The sequence below is a fragment of the Neofelis nebulosa genome, chromosome 4 (genome assembly GCF_028018385.1).
Source record: "Neofelis nebulosa isolate mNeoNeb1 chromosome 4, mNeoNeb1.pri, whole genome shotgun sequence".
NCBI classification, from domain to species: domain Eukaryota; kingdom Metazoa; phylum Chordata; class Mammalia; order Carnivora; family Felidae; genus Neofelis; species Neofelis nebulosa.
In genome coordinates this window covers 83,176,180-83,201,976 of record NC_080785.1, presented here as the reverse complement: position 1 = coordinate 83,201,976, position 25,797 = coordinate 83,176,180, and the positions used below count along the sequence as shown (strand labels likewise).

The 25,797-nt window shown below is 36.9% G+C and overlaps 1 protein-coding gene across 7 annotated transcripts in view; it reads right to left on the bottom strand.

Annotated features, from left to right (window-relative positions):
- The window catches only part of CACNA2D1 (calcium voltage-gated channel auxiliary subunit alpha2delta 1), a 508,596-nt gene that overhangs the window by 391,216 nt on the left and 91,583 nt on the right, over positions 1-25,797 (bottom strand). For all 7 annotated transcript variants that reach the window (XM_058725264.1, XM_058725261.1, XM_058725258.1 and 4 more), the window contains exons 2-3: positions 25,220-25,301; positions 9,192-9,308 (exon numbers count right to left, since the gene is read on the bottom strand). In XM_058725264.1, the coding sequence (XP_058581247.1) occupies positions 9,192-9,308; positions 25,220-25,301 (199 nt within the window). The remainder of the gene's footprint in view (positions 1-9,191; positions 9,309-25,219; positions 25,302-25,797) is intronic.

The window sequence follows — 25,797 nt, the reverse complement described above, 5'->3', positions numbered from 1 at the left end:
TCTTCTTCTTTAAAATGAATTTTCTTGGGACATCTGGCTCCATCAGTTGAGCATTCAACTCTTGATTTTGGTTCAGGTCATGATCCCAGGATTATGGGATGGAGCCCCGCATCAGGCTCCACACTGAGTGTAGAGCTTGCTTAAGATTCATATTCTCTCTCTCTCTCTCTCTCTCTCTCTCTCTCTCTCTCACACACACACACCCTCTGCCACTGTCCCTAGCTCATGTGCTCTCTCTCGTTAAAATAAAATGGAAAAAATAAAATAATATTAATGTTCTCTAGACATTTTTCCCTAAAACACACACTGAATCTTGAAAAGGTCTTGATGTAGATCCCAGCTGGCTGTATACACATTTTCATTAAGGGTACATTTCTTATTCCCTCTTGCAACCAGGGATTACCAAATGAGATGGACACAGAAATAACAGAATGGGACTTCTGGAATCTCTTGAGCTACCTACATACTGATTTCTTTTTACATGAGAGAAAATAAACCTGCAATCTGTTTAAATCTCCCATTAGTTGGCTTGTCTATTAATCATGTTTGAACATAATTTTAAGCCTTACAGATTCCATAACTTTTCCATTCAGCATTGTATATACGACTTTGATACCTAAAAACAATCTCAGCTATCTAGGTTAATAATTAAAAGTCTAAGCTTAAGTTAAAATGTATTTGTGTGTCTATGTATGTGTGTGTATATATGCACACACACACATGTGTGTATATATGCATACATATATGTGTGTATATATATGTACACATATAGTGGTATGCTACTCAGGGATCAAAAACAATGAAATCTTGCCATTGGCAACAACATGACTGGAACGAGAGTGAATTATTATGCGAAGTGAAATAAGTCAGTCAGAGAAAGACAAATATCATATGGTTTCACTCATATGGAATTTAAGAAACACAACAGATGAACATAAGGGAAGGGAAGAAAAAAATACGATAAAAGCAGAGAGGGAGGCAAACCATAAGAGCCTCTTAAAGACAGAGAACTGAGGGTTGCCGGAGGGGAGGTGGGTGGGGGGATGGGCTAAAGGAGTGATGACCAATAAGGAGGGATTTGTTGAGGGGCACCTGGGTGGCTCAGTTGGTTAAGCATCCCACTCTTGGTTTCAGCTCAAGTCATGATCTCGTGGTTCATGAGTTCAAGCCCCACATCAGACCATGTACTGACAGTGTGGAGGTTGCTTGGGATCTCTCTCTCTGCCCCTCCCCTGCTCACTCTGTCTCTACTGAAATAAGCAAATAAACTTTTTTTTTTTTTTTTTTAAAGGAGGGTACTTGTTGGGATGAGCACTAGGAGTTATACGGAAGTGATGAATCACTGGGTTCTACTCCTGAAACCAACAATGCACTGTATATTAACTAACTTGAATTTAAATAAATAAAATTTAAGAATAAAATAAAAGGGACCATTTATAAATAAAGTCATTAATTAATTATGAAATGAAATGAATTTGTAATCCCGTTACCAGCTTGGTACTAGTTCAGGATGAAAAAAACTTTCAGGTTAAGGAGTGTGGGAGATTTCTATTTCCACTCTCTGAGCTATTCCTCCTGATTCCATCTGGACTCCTCCCCCACCCTGCTTACCAGCTCACAGGTGCTAATTTTAGCAACAGCACTAGGAGAAGCTAACAATGGAAGGCCCTTTCTTGACTATAATTATGCGTCGGTCCTCTCTGGGAGTTGTAAATGTTCAACACAGACTTGTTCCCCTCTTAGGGTGCTTTCTGCATTGTCTGCAGCAACACAGTTCATACAACTGCAATGCCACGCTTCTGTCTGCCATTTACACCCCTATCCCTCAACCTACATCGACCATTTTCCTGTTATACTGGCTTTGGCCTTGGCAGGAAGCCCTATTGGATCAAGTCACAGACCAGCTCTGTCGTATAACGCCCACCTCTGCTTTAACGTGTGTGTGTAAGCTTGTGCCTAATGAAGACACCTTTCATTGCTTAGCCACCAAGCTGGTGTGCTGAGCCTCAGCGCTTCATTATTAGCATCCAGAAGTATGTATCAAATCCAAATAAATACAAGTCATCTCAACTGTGCAAGACAAATAGTAGACTCCCAGGTCCCTTTACCACTCAGATTCAAAGGGATGTATATAAGCAATCTGAGTAATCCTCTCAAAGACATTTATACTAACACTAAAGAGAAGAGTAAGCACACTTTTCTGCTGGGAACACACAAACAGCACATTTGTATGTTTCCAAAGTTAGGTCTCTTGTTCTCCTCAATCTGGATAAATTTATAACCTTAAGATAGATTTTGAACTAATGGTCAACACACACACACACACACACACACACACACACACACACACACACTTGCAGAGAGCTCTTTCAAATTCATATGTAGCTTAGGACCTCATTTTTAGAATACAAAGGTATTTTATACCTTCTGTTCTTTCTCAATGTTAGGAAAGCCCTTGGTTTTATTTATCAGCCATTTAACTTACCCACAGCAGAATCCTTTCACTTTTTCTTACTCTGATGCCCCAAATCTTTAGTATGGTCCTCAAGACTTCCACAGCCCCTTCATTCTCTGCATAAAACATTAACTTCTACTTTACCAACAGACGTAGTCATCCAGTATGACTTTCAGATTTTCTCTATTTGCAAAGTCTCTATTCATATTTAATATCGCTTTGGTCTCAAGTGAAAAATACCAGTATCTTTTCAAAGATAAATTGCATGACTCTGATCTTCTCTGTGCCTGCTTTTCTGGAATCAACCTTCAACATTCACATTTTTTTCCTATTTTGAAATGTCATAGATTCCTTCCCTTCTGTCTATAAACATGTTTTTATGTCCTCCATTCTCAAAAACAAACAGAAAAGCAACACAAAGTCTTTAATAGTACTCCATGTTTCTCTTTCATTGTCCTACCAAACTTCATGAAAATGCAAATTTCTTGTCAATTTCTCACTTCATAATCTCTTTTTAAAACTGTTGTCTTTACTCTGTTCCAATACATTCTAATGAATCTGTCATGACAAAAACAAACTAATAACTCCTAATACCCAAATACAACACACTTTTTATTCTTCAAGTCTCTGAAGATTTTCACATTTCTTCCTGAATCTCTTTACCATCAATTTGGACCAATTTTTCTGATATTTCTTCCTGTATTTCCAAGTTAAACTCTCTTAAGGTAAAGGCCAGGAATCAGCATTTTCAGCAAACCCTAGAGGCATTGCTGAGAAACATGAAAGAGACAGAAGTATGAGTTCAAAGAAATGAAAGCAATTTGATCAAACAACCAGGATCTCATCCTTCCAGAAAAAAGACCCTACTTTAATAGTCATTGAAAACATCTGTCATTTTGTTCTTTTCATTATCTAATCTTAAAGTCAGTATCAAGGTTGAAAGAAGAGCTGGGCATATTACAGTATTCAAAGTTTTATAATAAATTGGAAGTAGCTTTAATTAAAGTTACCAGGACACCAGAGGGAGACAAGATACACACTAATTGGAAAAGTGTCACTACAGAAATTCAATTATTATAAACTTAATCCTAATTGCTTTGAGCAAAATGTCTGGAAACCTTCATTGGTTCAGCAGATGTCCTTGGCCTGGGCAGGATGGTGAACCATGAAACCACTGACTTCATTCACCTCTATGTTTCAGAAGGCACCACTGGAGGTTGGATCATTTTGAAGAGCTTTCTCCCATGGGCTATTCATGTACAGTTGCAGATTTTTCGGCCTAGATTAGGCCAAAATAAATGTTGATAACAATGTTAAATGATTCATTGTGGTTTGGGTTTTTTTTTGCGGGGGGGGGGGGTGGAGAGGGATGGGCGTTACTTGTAAACATTCTTTGATTGGAGACTGTTTAAGAATAATCCAATAATGTTAGCAGGATAATCATCACACAGCCATTTTCTGAGACAGAGATGTAACAAATGTCAGAAAAAGTCATGCAGTAGATAATCTTAGGAATAAAATGGTTTAAATAAGCAGTGTGGGTTTAGAGAGGGGGAAAAAAAAAACCCAACTGTAGTCAGGCATCCTCAAACTGAATTCCACCACCACCTCATTTTATCTATACAAGCCTTGAACAAGAACGCTGGTCATGTCTGAGTTTCCTCATTTATAAAATACTTATTGTAGATGTTGTACATGCCTACTTCATAGGATTTCTAGAAGAGCCTCATGAATATCAATCATCAGATGCATGTTTCTCTGTAGTCACTAAGATAAAACCAAACCAAAACCAACAAATCTTTAAGTGGAAAAGTCTGTTTTGCTATAAGAAAGATAGTTTTAGGGCCAAAGCAACTAAAAATTTTTATATTGGTTTCTCTTTCAGCTCTAAGTTTGGTTGATGGAACAGATAAAGTGACCACAGCTTAAAATGAGTGTGACTAAAAAGTCAAAATCAATGCTGAAACTGAGAAAAAGAAAATACTGGTAGAAGTAGTGCAGAGTTTTACATAAACAAATGTGAGAAAAACAAAAAGGAATAAAATATGTTGTAATTCAGTTTTAAATCAACAGTTTGTAACAGAATTTAGAAACTAAGTTAAAAAACATAAAATCTGTGTACATGTATGCATAATAAACTTTATCACGGATACTAAAAATTAATCATTTCACTAAAATAAATAAATAAAGGAAGGAAGGAAGGAAGGAAGGAAGGAAGGAAGGAAGGGAGGAAGGGAAGGAAGGAGGGAGGCAAGATGGACTCCAGCTGCCATTTCCTTTAAAATAAATGCCAAATTATCAACTATAAGCTGTTAGGAAATTTCTTTAGATATGTGAGAAAAAAAAAAACAGTTCAATTTACTTCTTTTTCATAGATTTTACATTTATAACATAATCTCAAAGACACCTTATGCTGCTAATCTTGATATGGAAGAAGAATAAAGGTTTAAAATCTTTTCACATTCAAATAAAAAAGAATTTTTTTTCTTTTTTTAAACAAATTTGTTTTTTAACATTTATTGATTTTTGAGACAGAGAGAGACAGAGCATGAGCAGGGGAAGATCAGAGAGAGAGGGAGACACAGAATCCGAAACAGGCTCCAGGCTCTGAGCTGTCAGCACAGAGCCCGACGCGGGGCTCGAACTCACAGACCGTGAGATCATGACCTGAGCCGAAGTCGGACATTTAACCGACTGAGCCACCCAGGCGCCCCAAGAAATTTTTTTTTTCAATACGGTATTATTTCATTTCATTGAGTCATTTTCTAGAGATGGCTAATTGATCTAGAAGTCACTAAAAAAAATTCATAGCCTTCCAGAATATTCCACCAACTAAATATCCAATTCCTAGTCAATCTGAATGAACAGTAATTTATAGCATACTCCCTAGCCTTCATTTCTTCCGCTTTATGATTATACACTTTTTTCAGGACAAAGGATATACTTATGTGTTAGGTAAGAATGCAGATCTTGAAGTCAGACACACATGAATTTGAATGCTCTCACATTCTAGCTAACTCAAAGAATAGTTCTTGTACCAGAAACATTAGCACCACCTAAGAGCTCATTAGAAATGTAGCATCTCCAGCCAGGTCTCCTGAATAAACAGGTACATTTTAACAAGAGTCACAGGTGAAGTAAATGCTCATTAAAATTTAAGAGGCACTGGCATACGTAAGTTATTAGATAAATTTCCTTGAGCAAATGAGAGGATTTCTCAAAGACCCTGTTTTCTCATTGAAAAAATGAGACTAATAATGATGTCTAGAGCTAAGTATTATTATGAGAAAGAATTAAATAAGGCCACCAGTAAGCACTCATGAGGTCTAACTGGTATTAAATTTTATCATCTCCTTCCAATTTGTATATTCACTATTTTTCCAGTGTATTTACACGTGGAATTATATTGGCAACCCACCCAGATAAATTATAGAAAGTTCTTTTAGTCAAAAAGTCTCCCTGACTATAAGCCTACCACAAAAATAGAAGTTAATTAATAATGCCATCTTGCATTCACTTCCAGTACAATGTAGCACCTGTTTTTCAGTTGGTCGCAAAACATTTCCCTTTGATATAATGTGTTTTCTGTTTTTGTGGAATCAAAACAGTTAAATAAAGAATTTAGTTTGAAAACAAACATGACTCTTTCTCTCTGGCATAAAATTGAACTAATTCCACATTTAATTAGCCATTGTGATTTCTAGATTCTGCCATTCACGCACTTGGGATAGTCACTGATCCCCACAGGACTCAAATAATGTACCAGGTGTCTAGAACTTCAATTCTGAATGAGAAAAAGAAAGTCACAATAGGCTCCATTTTAATCCAATTAAGGCAAGATACATCCTATTTCATTCTCTGACCTTTTTTCATGAGACTTTGATATCCAGATTATCTGCTTCTTACATTTGGAGGAAAAATGTAAGCTGATAAAAATCAAGATAATTAGAATCATTTTCAGCTGTCAGAGAGTAAATATTAATCACAAGTAAAAAGTACCTATCTTATTTTTATTAAATAAACTTTTATTGAAAACACATTTACATGTATAAATGATGCTTAAAAATGGTATCCACATACCCCAAAATGGAAGATAATAACACTTTTAATCTTCCAGTAATGAAAGCTTATTTTACCATGGATAACTCACTGATTTATTTCTTAAAAAATTAAATGTTTCAACTTCGGGCAATATGGCATTTCAAATATTCCAAAGAGCTCTCCTGTTATATTACAACAGTATCTTGGGTATTTTAAGAAACAAAGATTTAAAAGTGCCAAAAAAACAGGCAAAATTTCTGAGTGCCAACATACATATAAAATAAAGATCTTGATTGTTAGTGATAAGTAAACAGGAAATTCAGAATTGTCCTGGGACAAATACTTGTAACACTGCTGTGATTTATAGTCTAAGAGAAACTAAACATAAGCTCGAGCATTATATCTAACAGAAGACGTATAGGAACTTCACAAAGAAATTTTAAAACTCTATTGAATGGAATAAGAACATGCTCAATGGAAACAATAGCATATTTATAAATAAAAAGACAAAATATCATAATGATATCTATCTTCCCAATTTGGTCTGAGTCAATGCAATCAAAATCCCACTAAAGATTTTCTTGGATAATAACATGATGAATCTAAAACTTCGATTAAATGGGAAGCTTCCAGAATACTCCAGATCCTAATGAAGAAGAAAGAATATGGTGAGGGACTGGCTTACCAGGTATCTAGCTTGATGACTGGAGCTCATTAGGGTTATGCAAACTAATAAATGGCCTTGAGAAAACTGGTTAGAAAAAACAGTTAATTTCAAGGGCAAGTGAACATTATATACTGACATTAGTTGGTAGGTGGAATAAATAAATCTGAAAGAACTTTTTAGAATGGGATATAGAACAAATGTTTATAATCTCAGCATAGGGAAGGATTTCTTAAAATATATGCCCTAAAATACGAATAACTTGTTAAAAAGATGACTTTGACTACACTAAAATTAAGAACTTATTTTATCAAGATATACCATAAGGACAATGAAAAGACAAGTCCCAAGCAAGTCAGAAAAAGATATTTCGGAAGGCTGAGTGGCTCAGTCGGTTAAGTGTGTCCGACTTCGGTTCAGGTCATGATCTCACAGCTCATGAGTTTGAATCCCATGTTGGTCTCTGTGCTGTGCTGACAGCTCAGAACCTGGAGCCTACTTTGGATTCTGTGCCCCTCTCTCTCTCTCTCTGCTCTTCCCCAACTCACACTCTGTCTCAATCTCTCTCTCAAAAATAAACAAACATTAAAAAAAATTCCTTAAAAAAAAGATATTTGTATTATATATAACTTAAATGAGTCACTATCAAGAATATATAACCTACAAATTAATCTAAAGAATTAAAATACACAAAAGATCTGAACAGATATTTCACTGAAGAAACAAAACTGGTGAATGAATATAAAACAAAATGTCTGCCTCATTAATAAGAACCAGAGGTACCTTTTACACCCATTTGATTGTCTATAATTAAGCAATCTGGGGCACCTGCATGGTTCAGTTGGTTGAGCATCCGACTTTTGGTTTCAGTCAGATAATGATCTCAGGGTTTCATGAGTTCAAGCCCAACATCGGACTCTATGCTGAAGGCGTGGAGCTTGTTTTGGATTCCCTTTCTCACCCTCTCTCTCTGCTGCTCCCCCATTTTCTCTCTCTCTCAAAATAAATAAATAAAACTCAAAAAAAAAAGGTTTTTTTGATAAAAAGAGGTGTGACATCACCATTTAAAAAGTTGTTTTTGTTTTGTTTTTTTTTTTTAATAAAAAGACATGTGATATCACCTTTTATTGTCCAGAATATGGATCAAAGGAGATTTGTATATAGCTAGTAGATGTCTAAACTGATAAAACTATTTCGGAAAACAATTTTCATACTTTTGTAAAAGTGACTTTATGAGTACTCTACACTCTACTAATTTTACTATCATGTATATAACACCCTACAGATATCCCTGCATGTATGAACCAGAAGACTTGTTCAAGAAAATTGAGTAGCACTATTCATAGTAGCACTCATCTGGAGATGATTCAAATAATAATTTACCGACAGAGAATAAATGAACAAACTGAGATATATGCTCATACTATTTAAATGTGAATAAGAGTGAATGAAAGCTACATGCACACACCCAGATAAATCATACAAACATAATGTTGAGGGAAGACAGCAAGTTGGTAATGACAACACACAGCACAACGTGGTTTTAATAAAGCTGGAAAACAAGCAACCCAATAATCATCTTGTTTCCCAACACATCTATGTGAGGCACATCTATTTTTAAAAAGAAAAGAAATGAGTCATCAGATATTTGTACACTGGCCACCTCTGGCAAGGAGGGAGGGTGATCAGAAAGGAGAATACTACAAAGGCGGTTTTATGAGTGTTGGCAATATGTGTGGCTTTTATGTTGTCTAATAGATTTAAACATTATTATTATGCATCACAGCTTACATATGTATAAAGAGATGTCTGGACCAATTAAATATACTGTTCTTATGTAACAGAATCCTCTAAAAAATAAACTAATAATTAGAATTAAGGTTCACAATGAAACTATGATATCTCACCTTTTAGGAACATATTACATGAACACAGTATCCAAGGTAAAGAAAGCATACTGAAGAAAATAAAGTATGAAACATAAACAAGTAATGGAAAATAATAAAATGAGCAGAGCCCATTTCAACTCACCACCAGGGCTTTGGATCTGTTGCTGAGAAGTTTCTCAATATCCCTGGCTGCAATTTCCACCAGCTGCCGTGCATTATTTGGTTCCACAGTATACAAATCTTGATACTTCTCATAAATCTGCCGGAAGGGAAAAGATAATTAATAACTGCATATGTGGTTCTTAAGTTCACAGAATGTATTGTAAACCATAAACAACCGATTAGAAAGACCCGCTCTTTCCTTTCTTCATTTTGATCTTTTTGGAGTTTGGATGTGTCAAAAGTATCTATGTAAATAAAAATCTGCTGCCAGACCACACATTTGCCAAAACAGCAGGTCATGTTAACAGCTGGTAGCAGATCTTGTACCCTAATGATCCGTGTATGAAATTTTGTGACTTGAAATTGTACCTCCCCTAATTCAAAAACTGGTATTAACTGCCAACAGGATGACGATGATGATGATCATCATCATTATTTTAAATCTTGCTGCAAAACACTGGAAGGGAAGCCCAGGAGGTCAAACTTGGAGGATGTGTACAGTGCGCAAAGGTAAGAGGAAGGGGAAAGAAAGAAGTTTTCGAAGGAGACTTCCCACTGTTACCGCTGCTCAACGGCTACAACCGTTGAGGTCAAATTGTATGCTGCTGAAGCTCATGCAAAGAGAGAGAGTCAGAGAGGGAGAGGGAGGAAGAGGAAGACTGAGAGACAGAGCATGAAGCTCATGCTAAGGCTCATCCAGGTAATACACACAGCTTTATTACACAGAAGAGTTGAAGATCACTGAGGCCTACGTTAAAGTTTGGTTAGAACTGTACTAGTGCAAATAATTTTTATTAGCAAACTCAATCCCTGCAGTTTTGTTTAGATCACTGAACCAAGCTATGCTAAAAGTAAGCTTAGGCAGGAGCAGCAGACTATAATTTTGCCTCCCATCAGTGTCTGTGCAAGGATTTCCCTAGAGTGGCATAAGAAGCACCTGGTTTGCAGAGCCTGTGCACTCCTGGCAGGAAAGAAAGAATTCGAGAAAGGTGGGGGAAGGGAGAAACAGTGGCCATGCTTGAGGCTGCTGGGCTTAGCCGAGGAGGAAATCCCTTATGTGCCCAACAGATGGGCTGCACATGCATGACTAAACCATCTTTGAAAGCCAGGGCCTGGCAGGTTTTTACGGTCTTATGAGACGTGAATCCAGGCACATGCAGGAACCAGTTCAACCCTGCTTTTGCTGGCAGAACTCCAGCTTTCTGCAATACTACCAACAGGTTCTATAGCCCGGTCCAAGCTGACCACGGATGCCACTGATAAATACTGGTTTCAAATATACACGGATGCATATGCTAACATTTATTACAGAACACATTAGTTTTACATGAAGCCTTTATTTTTTTAAATGATTCAAAATTAATAGTTTTAAAATATTTAAGTGAAACCTTAACTCCTGAACTTTTTTTCTTAAACTCTGAGGTTTTTCTAATACTTGAAGTTGTTTTTTTTGTTTGTTTGTTTGTTTGTTTGTTTTTAAGTTTATTTATTCTGAGAGAGAGAGAGAGGGAGAAAGACAGAATCCTAAACAGGCCTCACACTGTCAGCATGGAGCCCGATTCCACAAAACCGTGAGATCATGACCTGAGCTAAAATCAAGAGTCAGATGCTCAACAGACCACGCCACCCAGGAACCCCTAATACTCATTTGAACTTTGACCTTGTAGGTTTTTCGTCCCAACTATTGAAGGCACAGTAGTCTACGCTTATAAATTCCCCATATTTAGTTTTGTTTGAAATTCCTGGATATTACTGGATTGCTTACACTTTCTTGCTAAGGGGCATATTATTGAGTCTTATTCTACAGACCAAGTTGTCCACAAACAACTCCATCCAACCTAAGCCTCTCTCTTTCATTTTAGCCTAAGATGACATCCAGGAACACGAGCTCCTTAATAGATTAATTGATTTGGGAAACAAACAGGTAAGCCTCAACATCGCTGTAATTGATCCAGGACATTTAGTTCTTTGCGGTAAAACCAATAAAGCTAATTGGCGTGAAAGGCAGTTGTGCTTTGTACCATTAATATTGTGTTCACTTCTGTATGAAGTCTGACCTTCTTCCTATGGTACAGGGACTGCAACAGAAGTCAGAGTTGGGAGAGATTAGTCCCAAATACACAATCTGTACTTCACAGTATGCACCACACACAATGTCACTTAAGTCACTACCTACATATGCCAGATATCTTATAGGTTCTTTAAAGGATGAATGGATTATGAATCAGAAGTAAAAATTCAATTCAAGTATATATAAATCCTCTCAAATATATACACAATATTCTCTCAGATGGATTCTATAGTAATTTTTAAATCCTTAGGGGGAAAAAAACAGTATCTAACTTACAAATAAACTTTAAATAAATGAGGTCAAGGAAGCTGAAGTCTACAGCCCCAATATAAATATCCTGTTGTACTTTTTAATGTATAAAACCACATTTGAAATGTTTTCTTGGTGATCAAAATGAATTAAGACCATATAACTGCCCCACCAAAAGAAGTAGTTATTGTTTCTGGTCTTAAAGAATGTAATATTCTTTGTTGTTTTTGTTAGAGGTACTGCGAAGGCTCTCAAAAACTCTCCTGGTATATGTTTAGCAAAAAGTTTTCAGAGGAGAAGAGTTCAGTGGATTTTTAAGATTATATGATATATTGCTATAAAGTACCTACATTTATAATTCTTCCCACCACTAAATAAAACCCTATTTCTACAATATTTAGTATGTTAACAGAGTTGGGGGGTTTTTTTGCTTTTGTTTTCTTTTTTAAACAGAACCTTGGGGAACCTGGGTGGCTTAGTCGGTTAAGCATCCGACTTCGGCTCAGGTCATGATCTCATGGTTCAAGAGTTCGAGCCCTGTGTCGGGCTCTGTGCTGACAGCTCAGAGCCTGGAGCCTGCTTCGGATTCTGTGGCTCCTTCTCTCTCTGCTCCTCTCCTGCTCACATTCTGTCTCTCAAAAATAAATAAACGTTAAAAAAAAAAATTAAGAAAAAAAAAAAAACAGAACCTTAAGTATCTTTTCTTTTTTTCTTCCTGTTCTTTTTATCTTTTCTAAAAAATAATGGTCTGTTTCACCATTTTATCCAAGCTCTTTCCAGGAAATAAATAAATAAATAACTAAATAAATAAAACAAAAGAGCGTAGTATAAATAATTTGGGTTTTGCCACCCAACAGAGGTCCATTAAAATCATATGTCAATTCCTCATATGCTGTATGACACTGGCTTCCATTCCTTCTACTAGAAAGAATACATCACAATAAAGAGAATCCTAGACAGGATGTTTTCCCTCCTGATACACTAATACGCTTTAATTTTTCTATAGTTCAAATTCTTTCACTTCCATCCTTGCCACAGATTTTAACAGAAAAATGTACCACCTGTACATTCTTGCTTTCTTACAATCTTAATTAACTGGGTTTAAGGAGCATTCACTATTACATTTGGAGACAACAGAGAATATGGTTTCCCTTCCTTTTTTTCACTGGAAACTTCTAAGTGTCTTTGCTCCAAATCCATAGTTCCCACATAATCTCTAGAAGGAGAGTACATTTAAAAATAACCTCTTGGCACCTGGGTGGCTCAATAGGTTAAGCACTTGATTTCGGCTCAGGTCATGATCTCACAGTTCGTGGGTTCAAGTCCACTTTTGGCTCCCAGGGTTGGAGCCTGCTTGGGATTCTCTCTCTCCCTGTCTCTCTGCCCTTGCCCTGCTTGTGTGCGCTCTCTCAAAAATGAACAAGAAAATAATAATAAAAATAAAAATAACCTCTAATATCTAAAAAGTGACACCACTCAATGATATAATTGCTCACTGAACATACAGAAATGTTTCAAAAATCATAAGACTTACTACACAGATATCCCAGAGATGCTTACTGAAAGTGAGGTAAGTTTCCAGGTTTGCGATGACCTAGAATATTATATTAGCAATCATTTTTAGGCATCTACTCTATAGCACTCTGAGGTGTTTCACATACATTATCATTTACTAACTTTAAGAAACTTAAAAAGTACATTGAATTAACTACCGTGTTAGAATACTGAAATTCAGGCTTTGGAGTTATCAGAGTGGAGACAGCTTGGGTCCCCAATTTCACATCGTGAAGGAGCAAACCACTGCCCAGAGTAGTAGAAAGGAAAATGGTAACGTGGTAGGTTTAGGCAAAGTGAGTCTGCAGTGCCACTCTACACCGGAGATGTCCCTTGGTTTCAGCAGGATGTGGAGAAATAGGAAAGATTGTTGGAATGAATAAGAAAGGGAGCTAAGAATTAATCCCTCTGCTAGAAGATGGCCTCAGGGCAGGATCAAGGGAGCCCCAATGCAGAATTGAGGGATAGACAGTGGGAAGCAGAATCCCAGCCGAAGAATGACGGTGCGACGCACCCAGACTCGAGGGCCCTATGCAGGCTAAGGAGCCTGGCCAAGTTCTTAGTAGCACCCATATTCAGTATTTATAACAAGAGAACAGAAAACAGCACATCCACTGTACATCTTGTCACAGGTTTCCCCTTGTGCCCAGATGCCAAGGAGTAAAGTTAAGAACATTAGAGATCATGGGAAGGCAGTTTAAACAAAAGCTTCAAAATGGCAGGACTAAATCTTTTTCCTTTGGGAGAGAGAATGGCACCTCTAAAAGAACTTAAAAAGTTCTCTAAAAGGAAACAGAAATTCTTGCGTATTAAATTTTAAGTATGTATAATTTTGACCACCCCTTCCCTCAGTACTTGTACATTAACTTTCCTCCCATGGAACTTGTCCGGAATAAGCAACCCAGATTTCTGCCATGCCCATAGCCATCCTTCTGAGAAAAGCTTTCCTTGTGACAGTCCCTAATGAAAGAAGAGTCGTAGGTATTTCCTGACAAATGGGTAACAATATTCTAATGTATGACCTTGCCTTTGGCCCCTGGCCAATCGCATCAGAACATATCAGATCTAGAAGCTGCTAACTTCTGACTCAATAGCCTGCAAGGAAACAGGTACAAAAGATTTGTACAAGCAGTGACAACATACTGAACCAATCAGATTCTCTCACCACAGGACAACAGTTAGGTCGATCAAAGGCACAAACAACAGAAATGAAAAGACTAGTGGAAGGAAAGCAACAGGCACATACCACAGAGTGACACAAGTGATGGCTATGGTAGGTGGAACACTAGCCCCCCCCCCAAAGGTATCCACACATATATGTGAATATGTGCTGTTACATGGCAAAGGGGAATGATGTTTGCAGATGGTAATGGCTCAATCGGTTGAGTGTCTGACTCTTGATTTTGGCTTAAGTCACGATCCCAGGGTGGTGGGATCAAGCCCCACATCAGTCTCTACACTGAATGTAGAGCCCACTTGGGACTCTTTCGGATTCTCTCTCCTCTCTCCCCTTCTGCCCCTCTCCCCCATTCACACTCTCTCTAAAATAAAAGATAAACATTAGAAAATAAATTAATGCATTAAATTAAATGGAAAGGAAAGAGGTTATCCTGGTTTGTTCTGGAGGGTCCAATATAATCACAAGGGTCCTTGAAAACGGAAGAGAAAGATGGGACTGTACACAGGAAACCAGAGAGATTGCAGCATGAGAAGAAATCATTCCAATGTCGCCAGATTTGAAGACGTTGGAAAGGGGCCATGAGCCAAGGGAAGGACTTCTGACCCACAAGTTGTAAAATAATAAATTTGTGCTTTAAGTCAATAAGTTTGGGGGAATGTGTCACACTAATAATAGAAAACTAAAACAATGAATTAGTTGTGAAGAGCTCCAGCTGAGAGATAACAATAATAATCAGCCTCTGGATAGTGATTCTATAATAAAGTCCCAAGTGAGTCATTCTGTCAAAAAATAAAAATGCTAAGAAAGACTCCATGCTTTGAAGGTTGTGATTAACATTATTAATTACTACTTTGCACCTTCATTTCATTACTCATTAGATTCATGTCATTCATTTCAATCATTCTGTTGAGAAATGGGTAATTTCTGTTCAACTTTACAAAATAACGAAATTATCTCAGGACTCCAACAATGACCTTCACAATAACATGGGATTCTGAGAAGAAATTCTAGAGAGAAAAGCTAAAAAATATCAAAATAGATGTGCACACATTGTCTAAAAATATATATGAATTGGATGAATAAATATGATCCTACCTCATAATAATGAGAGGGATGAAAACAAACTGTGACATGACTCCCATGAACATTCTAATTTCACTGCCTTTTCTGGCTAAGGGGAGTAAATTCAAACATCTTCAAGGCAAATGCAGGTAGGAAAAGAGATGCCTTGCCACTTCAACTGCTTTAGATACTCACAAAATCAATTTCACTTGCTTTTACTTGAATTTTGCAATGTGGGATGGTTTGGTTATATGGGTTTTTTCTTCTTGATTAAGTGTTCTGTGGGCTTTTGAACTACTTGTTCCCTAGCAACTAAGAATGTCTTGTTTCTAAAAGATGTATTAGCACAAAAAGAATGACACAATGTTCTTTCGTGGTCACTTTCAAAGATCAAAGTTCCCTTACCTTAAGAAATTTTGCAATGATTCACAAGTATAACAAAGTCTTTCTTTTTATTTATCATAAGTTACATCATCACAGAAGCGGGCCAATAGAAAGGGATGTTCAGATATGTCAAGAGTCCTTCATGTCAGGTAAAGAGTAACTAGTGACACTAGGTCTGAATTTGTCTTAGAATATATTTTACCAACAAAGAAAAATTTTAGAAACCCTACCTTCCTCTGTTAAAAATTAGCTGTTAAAAAAATGAATGTTGCCATAAAAAAATATGCAATATTTACTAATTAGCTCCTGATCTCTTCAAACACTCCCTACCTACTCTTTAATTAAAACAGTAAATGATGCAATCTCGTAAATAAATGTCAAGTTTTTTTTAAATGTCTCACTCTTTAATACTCTTTAGTACACTGTCAGTTGTGTTTAACACAATTAGTAAAAATCGCTTTAAATTATAGCATTTTGTTTCCTTTCCCCTGTAACCTATCTTTCTGAGATAGGCTACCACCTTTGAACTTTTTTATGGCTGGAGATTTTTGACTACCTTTTTTTTTTTTTTTTCCAAATTGTTATTTAAATTCTAGTCAGTTAAACTACAGTGCAATGTTGGTTTCAGGGGTACAATTCAGCGATTCATCATTTACATACAACACCCAGTGTCCATTTTGGCTACTTTCAAGTAATTGCAAACATCATCTAACATTCATAGTTTATTAAGCATCACATTTGTTATATATTTCATATTTCCTTTAACCAGAATGTAAATTTCAAGAGGACAGAGATTTTGTTCATTGGTACACCCCAGCACATAAAACATGGTCTGCACATGGCCAGTACTCGTATCTACTGATGGCAGGCAGACAACACCTAAATGGTCATCACATCCTAAAAATAGACTAACTACACAAAAGCAAGGTAATGATCAATGTGAAGATTATTAGTGTTCCACATAAGAGGGGGAGAAAATTGTGCTGTCAGAATTCAGAGTAAAATAAAATCACATGGATTATAGTAGTCAAAAAGATGCAATGACAGCCACACTTTGAGGGAAATATATATTAATATGGGAGGAAAGAAATCAGAATCTGTGTGATACAAGGAATTTTTGGAAAATACAGACTGAAAGGCAAAATGAGACACACTATCAAGGAAAGCTATAAAACTCAGGGTACTGGTTTATACCATAGAATATGGTCAACTCCAAGCTCTATTGCTCAGAACTTCTAGTAAAGTTAATTAGCACACAGCAAGAAGTCAAAATATAACATAGGCCTGTTTACTATGAACCTCAACACACACACACACACACACACACACACACACACACATATGTGCTCATGTAATTATATACATATATACATATACGCACATATACATATATAATTGATCATGTCTGGGGGCTCCTGGGTGGCTCAGTTGGTTAAGCATCTTGACTTCAGCTCAGGTCATGATCTCTCCATTCATGAGTTCAAGCCCCGCATCAGGCCCTGCGTTTGACAGCTCTGACAGAGCCTGGAGCCTGCTTCGGATTCTGTGTCTCCCTCTCTCTCTTCCCCTCCACCACGCTCACTCTCTCTCTCTCAAAAATGAATAAATGTTAAAAAAATAAAACAATTGATCATGTTCTTGAATTTATGGTGCATATTTTTCTAATGATAATTATACCAAACCAGCATTCAAATAACAAACACAAGAGTTCAAAATACTTTCCCTACTCCTTCCATATGATAAACTTTTCAGCTGGGACACTATCACATTTAAGATGAGACATTACCTTTAAGAAGAATATTTAGGAAAAATGAAATCAGAATTGGAGAATGTTCCACAGTATATCTTTCTACTTGCCCTAGTTCCTATTAATGAGAATTTAATGGTGACACTTTCCAGCTTGCATTAGATGGCAGAAGGACCAGAACAAGTAACAAGCACAAATATGCCTGGGCTTTCTCCAAACTACACATCAGAACAGGCGATAATATTTAACTAGAAGGTTAAATACAAGGGCTCATTCCTGGAACACAGAAACTAACCTATAACAAAGACTAAATTGAGCGAAAGAAAGAGAAAGAGAGAAAGAGAAAAAGAGAGAAAGAAAGAGAAAGGAAGGAAGGAAGGAAGGAAGGAAGGAAGGAAGGAAGGAAGGAAGGAAGGGAGGGAGGAAGGAAAAGAAAGAAAGAAAGAAAGAAAGAAAGAAAGAAAGAAAGAAAGAAAGAAAGAAAGAAAGAAAGAAAGAAAGAAAAAAAGAAAGAAAGAAAGAAAGAAAAGAAAAGAAAAGAAAAGAAAAGAAAAGAAAAGAAAAGAAAAGAAAAGAAAAGAAAAGAAAAGAAAAGAAAAGAAAAGAAAGAAAAAGAAAACAAGAATTCTTCAGATTTTAGGTTGGAGACATTTCATACATAAGGTAAAGAGTAAGTTTATCTTTAAGAAGGCTCAGAATTAGAGGTGCCTAGGTGGCTCAGTCAGTTACGCATCTGACTCCTGATTTTGGCTCAGGTCATGATCTCACCATTCATGAGATTGAACCCTGCATCAGACTATGTGCTGACAGCTCAGTACCTGCTTGGGATTTCTCCGTGCGGCTCTCTGCCCCTCCCCCACTTGTGCGTGCATGCACGCTATCACTCGGGCTCTCTCTCTCTCTCTCTCTCTCTCAAAAAGAAATAAACATTAAAAAAAAAGAATATTCAGAATTTTTTTAAAAAAAGAGTATTCAGAATTAAAACAGGAAAAGTGTTAAGATACATATAATAAGAAGCCACCTACTTGGGTTTTTTGTTTGCTAATTTCAGAGATAACATTAACCTAGCCTCTTTCACTTTGCATATCTGGAGCCACATATGAACTGTGTGTGTGTTTTGAGTAACAAATTCATAAGCAATTAAAAGTACAAGAGATCATACTAGATTCTATTAAAACTAAATTAAAAAATAATTAACCATAGGCTGAGTGAGCTGCTTGCTTAATGTCCCTAACCCCAAATGACCCAAATTCGTCTTACTGCCAACAAAATAATTTTTAAAAGCAGCACAGTTTAATTTGCTCTTAACCATTATACTTAACAAATGGTTTTTCTAAAGCAAAACTGCTACCTATCAATGCTGATAGACAACTTCACAAATTTATATTAACACAAAGAATTCCATACGTTGATTCTTGCCTCAAATTTTTCAGTCCTCCTAGAGCCGTTTTCCACCCCGAGAGCTCCTGACAATTTTACCAGATGACTCTTTGTTGTGAGATGGTGTCCTGTGCATTGTGGGATGTATAGCAGCATCCTTGGCCTCTTGACTCTAGATGCCAGGAGCACCCCCCTCCTCCGGTTGTGACCATCACAAATGTTTCCAACCACTGACAAATGTCTCCTGCCCCTGGCTGAGAACCGCGGCTCTAGACATAAAGGCATGAAATGTCTTCAGGAAAAGTAAATAATGAGGAGCTGTATGCTGTACCCTGAGAGTGTGCAGTAGCAGATGATGGTCTTTTATGCCATTCATCTTCGTGCTAGAGAAGCTGCCGCGTGGCTACATCACGCAAGGGTTCTTAGCCTCCATCTTCATTGTGCTGCTCACGGACAAGAAGAGAGCACAGGCAGCATTCTATCATTCCCTCTGTAATCAGTATTACCCAACCATTAGGTTGCTCTTTGGAAAAACAACGAATAATCCTTTATCCCTTAAGTACTAGTACAATGTAAGCAGGTGTTAAGTACTAATTGATAATGGAACAGATTAGTAGAAGAAAAAAAAAACACCCTTTTATGAGCCTTTTACTATTCATGTTTGTGAACCCATAGTACTTCATTTAAAAACCAGTTAATAAAATACTGAAAGTCACCATCACATTAGAAATGCCCTGGAGTTTATTCCATACCTTTAAAAACGAATGTAATTAACCACTGCTCAAAAAAGTTAGCTTCTTAATTTAAAACCTCCAGTGGATGGGTGCAGGGAACCCGTACTCTCCACTGATAGTACTCTCTGCAGTCAAAATAGACTTCTGGCTACTTAGAGAGAGAGAAAAAAAAAAAGTGGGTTTTTCCCCTAAAATAACTGCAATCTCAAGTTGCCTACGTAATTATGGTAATTGATTTAGTTACAACATTTCCTCATTGAGAGAATAAGGCAATGCTAAATAAAACCAGTAATTCTGGGTTTGCTTCTTTGTTTTTTATCTCTTTCAAAATATAGTCTTCACAACTGCTTCTTAATATCAATATCCAATAAGGTTATATTTGAAAATTAATTGTATTACTCTTATAAAACAGTAATTATGCTACATTTGTAAAGTAATATGAAGATAAAGCAACATTTTAAAACATAAAGCTACATTTTAACATGACATAAGCATTTAACGTTTTCGTAGCATCTGTGATGACTTCCCCGTTTCATTTCCTATTTCCTTTTTCCCCTATAACATTTCTGCAAGGAAGAGAGAGTGTTCAGATCTATCTCGCTTGACAAGCAGGTAACAGGAAATCTAATCCCACCCAGCTACTTAGCAGCTCTCCCCAGAGTAGAAAAGAAAACCCCAGCCCTTGCTGTTGCCTCAGCATCTTGCTGATTCCTCGTCAGAATCACCCATGATTAATTATGTTCTTCTCTAGAGTATCTTCTTTTGTAAATAAATTAATATATTAAGCTCTCCACCACCTAGAAAATGAATATTCTATTTACATAAGTGACGTGACCACAATGTCAAAGTAAAAGCATCAGTCTATTAATACCATGAGTTACTAATGAAATTCTTCACTTAAAACATTTATGTAAATACTAACTTAATTAAGAGTACTGAATGCTCAATATTTAGACACATTTCATAGTCACATCTTTGAAAGCATATTGAAATATGTACGCATTGATTTTAATATAATCTTAACTTATGAAATCACAATAGTGAATCAAAAGCCAGAAAATTCTATGATGATACCAATGCAGAATGATTTTACCTCCAAAAGTACAATTCCGGGGGGGGGGGGGGGGGGGGGGGCGGGGAATTCACCAATTTTCTTAAAAACATTTGCATATTCTAACCTAACATGTTAGAAATGCAGACAGAATCTGCATGTAAGAAGAAAGCCTTAAAACAAGGTGACACACATTGTGTCAACCCTCTTACAAAGCTAAAGGGATAGAATAATGTCTGTTAACAAAAAGACTGGATTCCCAGAGCATCCTGCCTTGTCAGAAAATACAACACAACATTAGAACTGAAACAGAAGGTAAGTGTCAGATATTGTGGGTGAAGATTTCAAAATGCATACGTTGTTAACACTGTAGGAATCACCCCTGCATCTGAGATAAATACAAGAGGAGTCTGGGAAGCTTACAAATCATCCAAAAAAGCCATAAGAAAGGCCTCATATTATATGTAGGATGGCAAAGGAACAGAAAAGGAAATGTAGCAGAGGCCTCTTGCGATGTCCAGAAAGCTACAAATGTCTCTGCCTCTGGCCACGGGGATACAGAGGGAGTTAGGCCTTTACTGTCCCTGGGCGCCAGGGTTGAGGCACTTAAGTCCCCTGAGGCACAAAATTCTAGGAGCTACTCACTCACTCTGTGGATGGTGCAAGTTTCCAACTCTCCAGAGTGCCTCCTTCAATTCTGCACCCCCTGAAGATCACACGCCTCGCCTCAGTCTAAGTTCCGCTGGTGCCCCGGCCCCACCGGACCCTCACCAGGAAAAGAGACCTATTTGGAATGACCTATTTGAAAAAACTCCACCTCTCTCAAAACATCGTCTTCACACCAGCTTCCTAATATCAAATATGTTCTGCTTAGAGGCGAAGGAGTTACTACAGACTTAAACAAACGTAAATGAGAACCATCAGTCCAATTTTTTTAATGTACAGGAGGCCCCAAGGAAGTCTTGGATTCCTAAAGGAAAAGGGGGAGGTGGAAAAAAAAAAAACAGTCCAAAAGGACAACAAAACTCGCAGATGGTTGTGATTTGCTTACATTATTGTGATTTGCTTTCCACACAGCAGGGTCGGTCAGGGGACCAACTGAGGATCTCAGACCTATTTGCAGAGTTCTGTTTTCTTTTTTTCTTTTTTTCACTTTTTTAAAGAGCTGGGGAGGGGCAGAGAGAGGGAGCGAGAGAGAAAATCCCACAAAAGCTCCACACTGCCAGTGCAGAGCCCAATGCAGGACTCAAACCCACGAACCACAAGATCATGACCTGAGCTGAAATCCTGAGTCAGACACGTAACCAACTGTGTTCTTTTAAAACAACTTTTTGCAGACTTAAAAGTGTCTTTCATTGAAAAACAAACAGTAGTTTGTTTTTATCGATTCATCTTTAAAAAACTTCCTCACAAAGCAAATTATCATTCTTACAGAACCCATTAATTCAGAATATCTGATAATTTAGATACTGGTTGAAATTTAAGTATATTTGTACATGAAATATTTTATCAACATATTAAGTGAGAAAAAAGTTGCTCAAGAATGTTTTACAAACTTAAAAACTTTGTTTCCAAGAATACTAAGACCACCTTATTTTTTTTAATGTTATCTATTAGTTAATATATGATCATCAGTGTCTCTCTACTTGTCAGCTACAGGAATTCACAGGTCTATGTGTGTGTGTTTTTAAAAGTCCTAAAATGGGACTGCTCAAAGATTTCAAAGAAGACACAAACAAATAAAAAAAAACAAAACATCCTTTGTTCATGGATCGGAAGAATTAATATACTTAAAACGGCTATACTACCCAAAGTCATAATCCCCATCAAAATACAAAAGGCATTTTTCAAAACATAGAAGAAGAAATCCTAAAATCTGCATATGGCTTGTTAAAAACAGAAGATAATACTGTATTATAGGTGTATGTAAGGTGATAAATAACATTACAATCGTACTGCAATATATAAATGTATCAAAGTAACACAATGTACATCTTCCATTAACACAATGTATTAATCATTATCAATCTTCCTGGGCTAGTATTTAATGATGCCATAAAGCAATTTTTATAAAATTAGAAAGATGCCTTCTTTTAGCTATGTTGCCTCATCGTAGCTGCTTCTGAACCTTCAGGTAACAAGCTAGTTGTGTCCTGTGATGCCAGGAAAAACAGATCCATTAAATAATTAGGGAAGAATCACCATTTCCACAATATTAAATATCAACCTAGGAACCTGTTAAATTCCTCTATTCAACTTTTGATCCTCACCGTGCATCCAATATCCCCAAACTCAGCATAAAGTTCACTCTCGGGGGACCTGGGTGGCTCAGCAGGTTAAGCATCTGACTTTGGCACAGGTCATGATCTCGCGGTATGTGACTTTGAGCCCCGAGCTGGGCTCTGTGCTGGCAGCTCAGAGCCTGGAGCCTGCTTTGGAATCTGTATTTCCCTCTCGCTCTCTGCCCCTCCCCCAACTCACACTTGCTCTCTCGCACGCGCACTCTCTCACTCTCAAAAATAAATATACGTTGAAAAAATAATAATAAAGTTCACTCTCAAGTCTGGTGTCCTTCAACTCCTCTGAGCTTTAAGTTCCCATGGCCAAAAAGAAATGCAACCCTTTAGCCACCATCAAGTACCTTTTCTTTCTAGGCAAAAGGATAGGGGCATATGGAATCATTTATCTATGCAAAATAACACTCTTTATGAGCCCCAATACTTAATTTTTTTTTCCAATAATAGATTCTGCATTCTTTCTCTCTCCCATCCCTTGTTGTAATACATAATTATTTTATTTGTATTTTTTTTTCTGTCACATAGTTAGGTATATGTCTCATAAGCAAAACACCTTAACGGGGATTTTCTTTCCTCCTGTCTGCTCTATTTTTTTATCCAAATTCAGACTAGGCCATTTATTCATTCATCAATATTTGCAGTATTCTTAGTAACCTGTGCTTGATAAAGCATAATGGAAATCAGGTAAGTTGTTTCTGGTTTTTGTTTGTTTTTTTTTAATGATTCATTGCAAAAGGCAGATTCGGCAAAAGGGTTTACATCTCAACACCAAAAGTAAAAGTGAGGTCAGCCAAGAAAGTGGTTTCTGAGGCTAGAGAAACCCTGGAGTGAAGGACAGCTCCTGAGAGCAGTTTATTCTTAATCTCAAACTGCCAATAAAGAGAGTCATAGAACTTCTAACCAGAATCTGTCAAGTCTCATTTCTTTTTTCTCATTCCACAAACTGTCACTTTCATAGAGGCTCGCCTTATTATCCGACACAATTTCATTTTTTTAACACATCGTCCAATAAGGAATCATTGCAGACCCCAAGCATCACCTTCCAGTAAGTAGCTTTCCGGAACCTTTGCGCCCACAAAATGGAAATTTCTGAGTAGTACAGTGTCAGTCCTCTGAAGAGAGGAACTGCATTTCTGTCGATCGTTGGCACCTGAACGGTGCCTGGGACATACTATGTGCTTAACAAGTGTTGATGAGAATTAAATTTAATCATTGTTATTCACAAGGAAACACTTTTCATTTCCAAATGTATTCCCTATCTCCTCTCACAGATATTTGTTTCTTAAGATACTTTTGCATGTTGAAACTTCCAATTGGTTTATAAAGAGATTCTAGAATAACTTTTTAAAGTATTTGTTAGTAGGTTTCTTTATGAAATTCAAACAATATATAAGGTAACCATATATTCTAGTTTCTGCCTGGGAGGAATATTCACATATAAATATTCTTATCACAAATATTCATATATCATACATATATTTGCTTTTATATTATATCTCACCCCACCAACTCCTCACATTTTTGGAAAACAAAAGGTCTCACTGTAACACTAAGAACACAAGATAAAAGTACTTTCAAATTATTACATTACTTATACTAGTATCGAAGTAGTGAGACTGTGAAGAAATGACATTTAATTTTTTTTTTAAATCTCATGGGAATTACATGTAAATGCTCTTATCCAAGGAAAACAATCTATATAAGATGCTATACAAATATTTATACGTTGCTATCATTTCCAAGAATCATTTTAGAGTGACTTTCATAGCCATTTCATAAATCAGAAGAAGAAAACATATTTTATAGTGTCTCCTTCTCTTACACAAAAATCTTTATTACCCATCTCAATGACTCACTCTAGTCTCCAGACATGGCTATAAACACTTTCCAGCCATTTTTAAAAATAATATCTACCCTCAAAAAAAGAACATGTGTTCCCACTGAGGATATTCAAAAGAATCCATCAAGGACTTAAAGTCACCACGGTGTGAGAGATTCTAAAATATACCCTGAAGAACAGGCACATGAAACCCCACTATGAGTTTTAGGGGAGTCTGCACATCACATGAACTCATCTAAGGTAAGGCTGTGTGTAAAGTGTAAAGCATGGTGAGAACGCGACATTAATTGCCGGGAATGACATTCTTTGCTCACAATAACTAGCAGGTACCAAGGGTCCTCAGAATCTCACTACCCGATGCACATGAAAAATCACATCCTATTCGTAATATAGAAACGCAGTTTCCTAGAAGACAGAGCTGCATTCAAAGATTTACAAACGTCTTGCACTTGTACTCACATCAACAAGCTGATTGACTCCACTTGCTGTTTTTGCCAGTGTGACAAGGTCTTCTTGCATCTTATCCACCCATGACTTGATACTGCAGAAACCAGAAGAGAACGTTCCATCAGAACTCTGGCAAAGCCAAGCCACACACATTCGATATTCGTGCCGTACATAATTCATTAAAGCGCCTCGAAATCTCTCCCTCCCCCCAAGTTCCTACTATGTCCACCCTCCCAACCCATTCTCAAATTACAAAACCAATGAACCTTTAGGGTCCACTTCTTAGGAAGGTGATACCCCACAAAACATAAAAGAGCAAATGACACAGATGTCTTGTTCAACATAAGGGTATTTCCTTAATTTTTATGAAAATTATATTAATAGTTACTAAATAGATTATTCTAAACATGGAGCACCTGGGTGGCTCAGCAGGTTAAGCACCGAACTCTTGATTTTGGCTCAGGTCATGATCTCATAGTCATGAGATCAAGCCCCATGTAGCTTGGGATTTATTTACTTATTTATTTTCTTTCTTTTCTTTTCTCTTTTTTCTTTTCTTTTCTTTTCTTTTCTTTTCTTTTCTTTTCTTT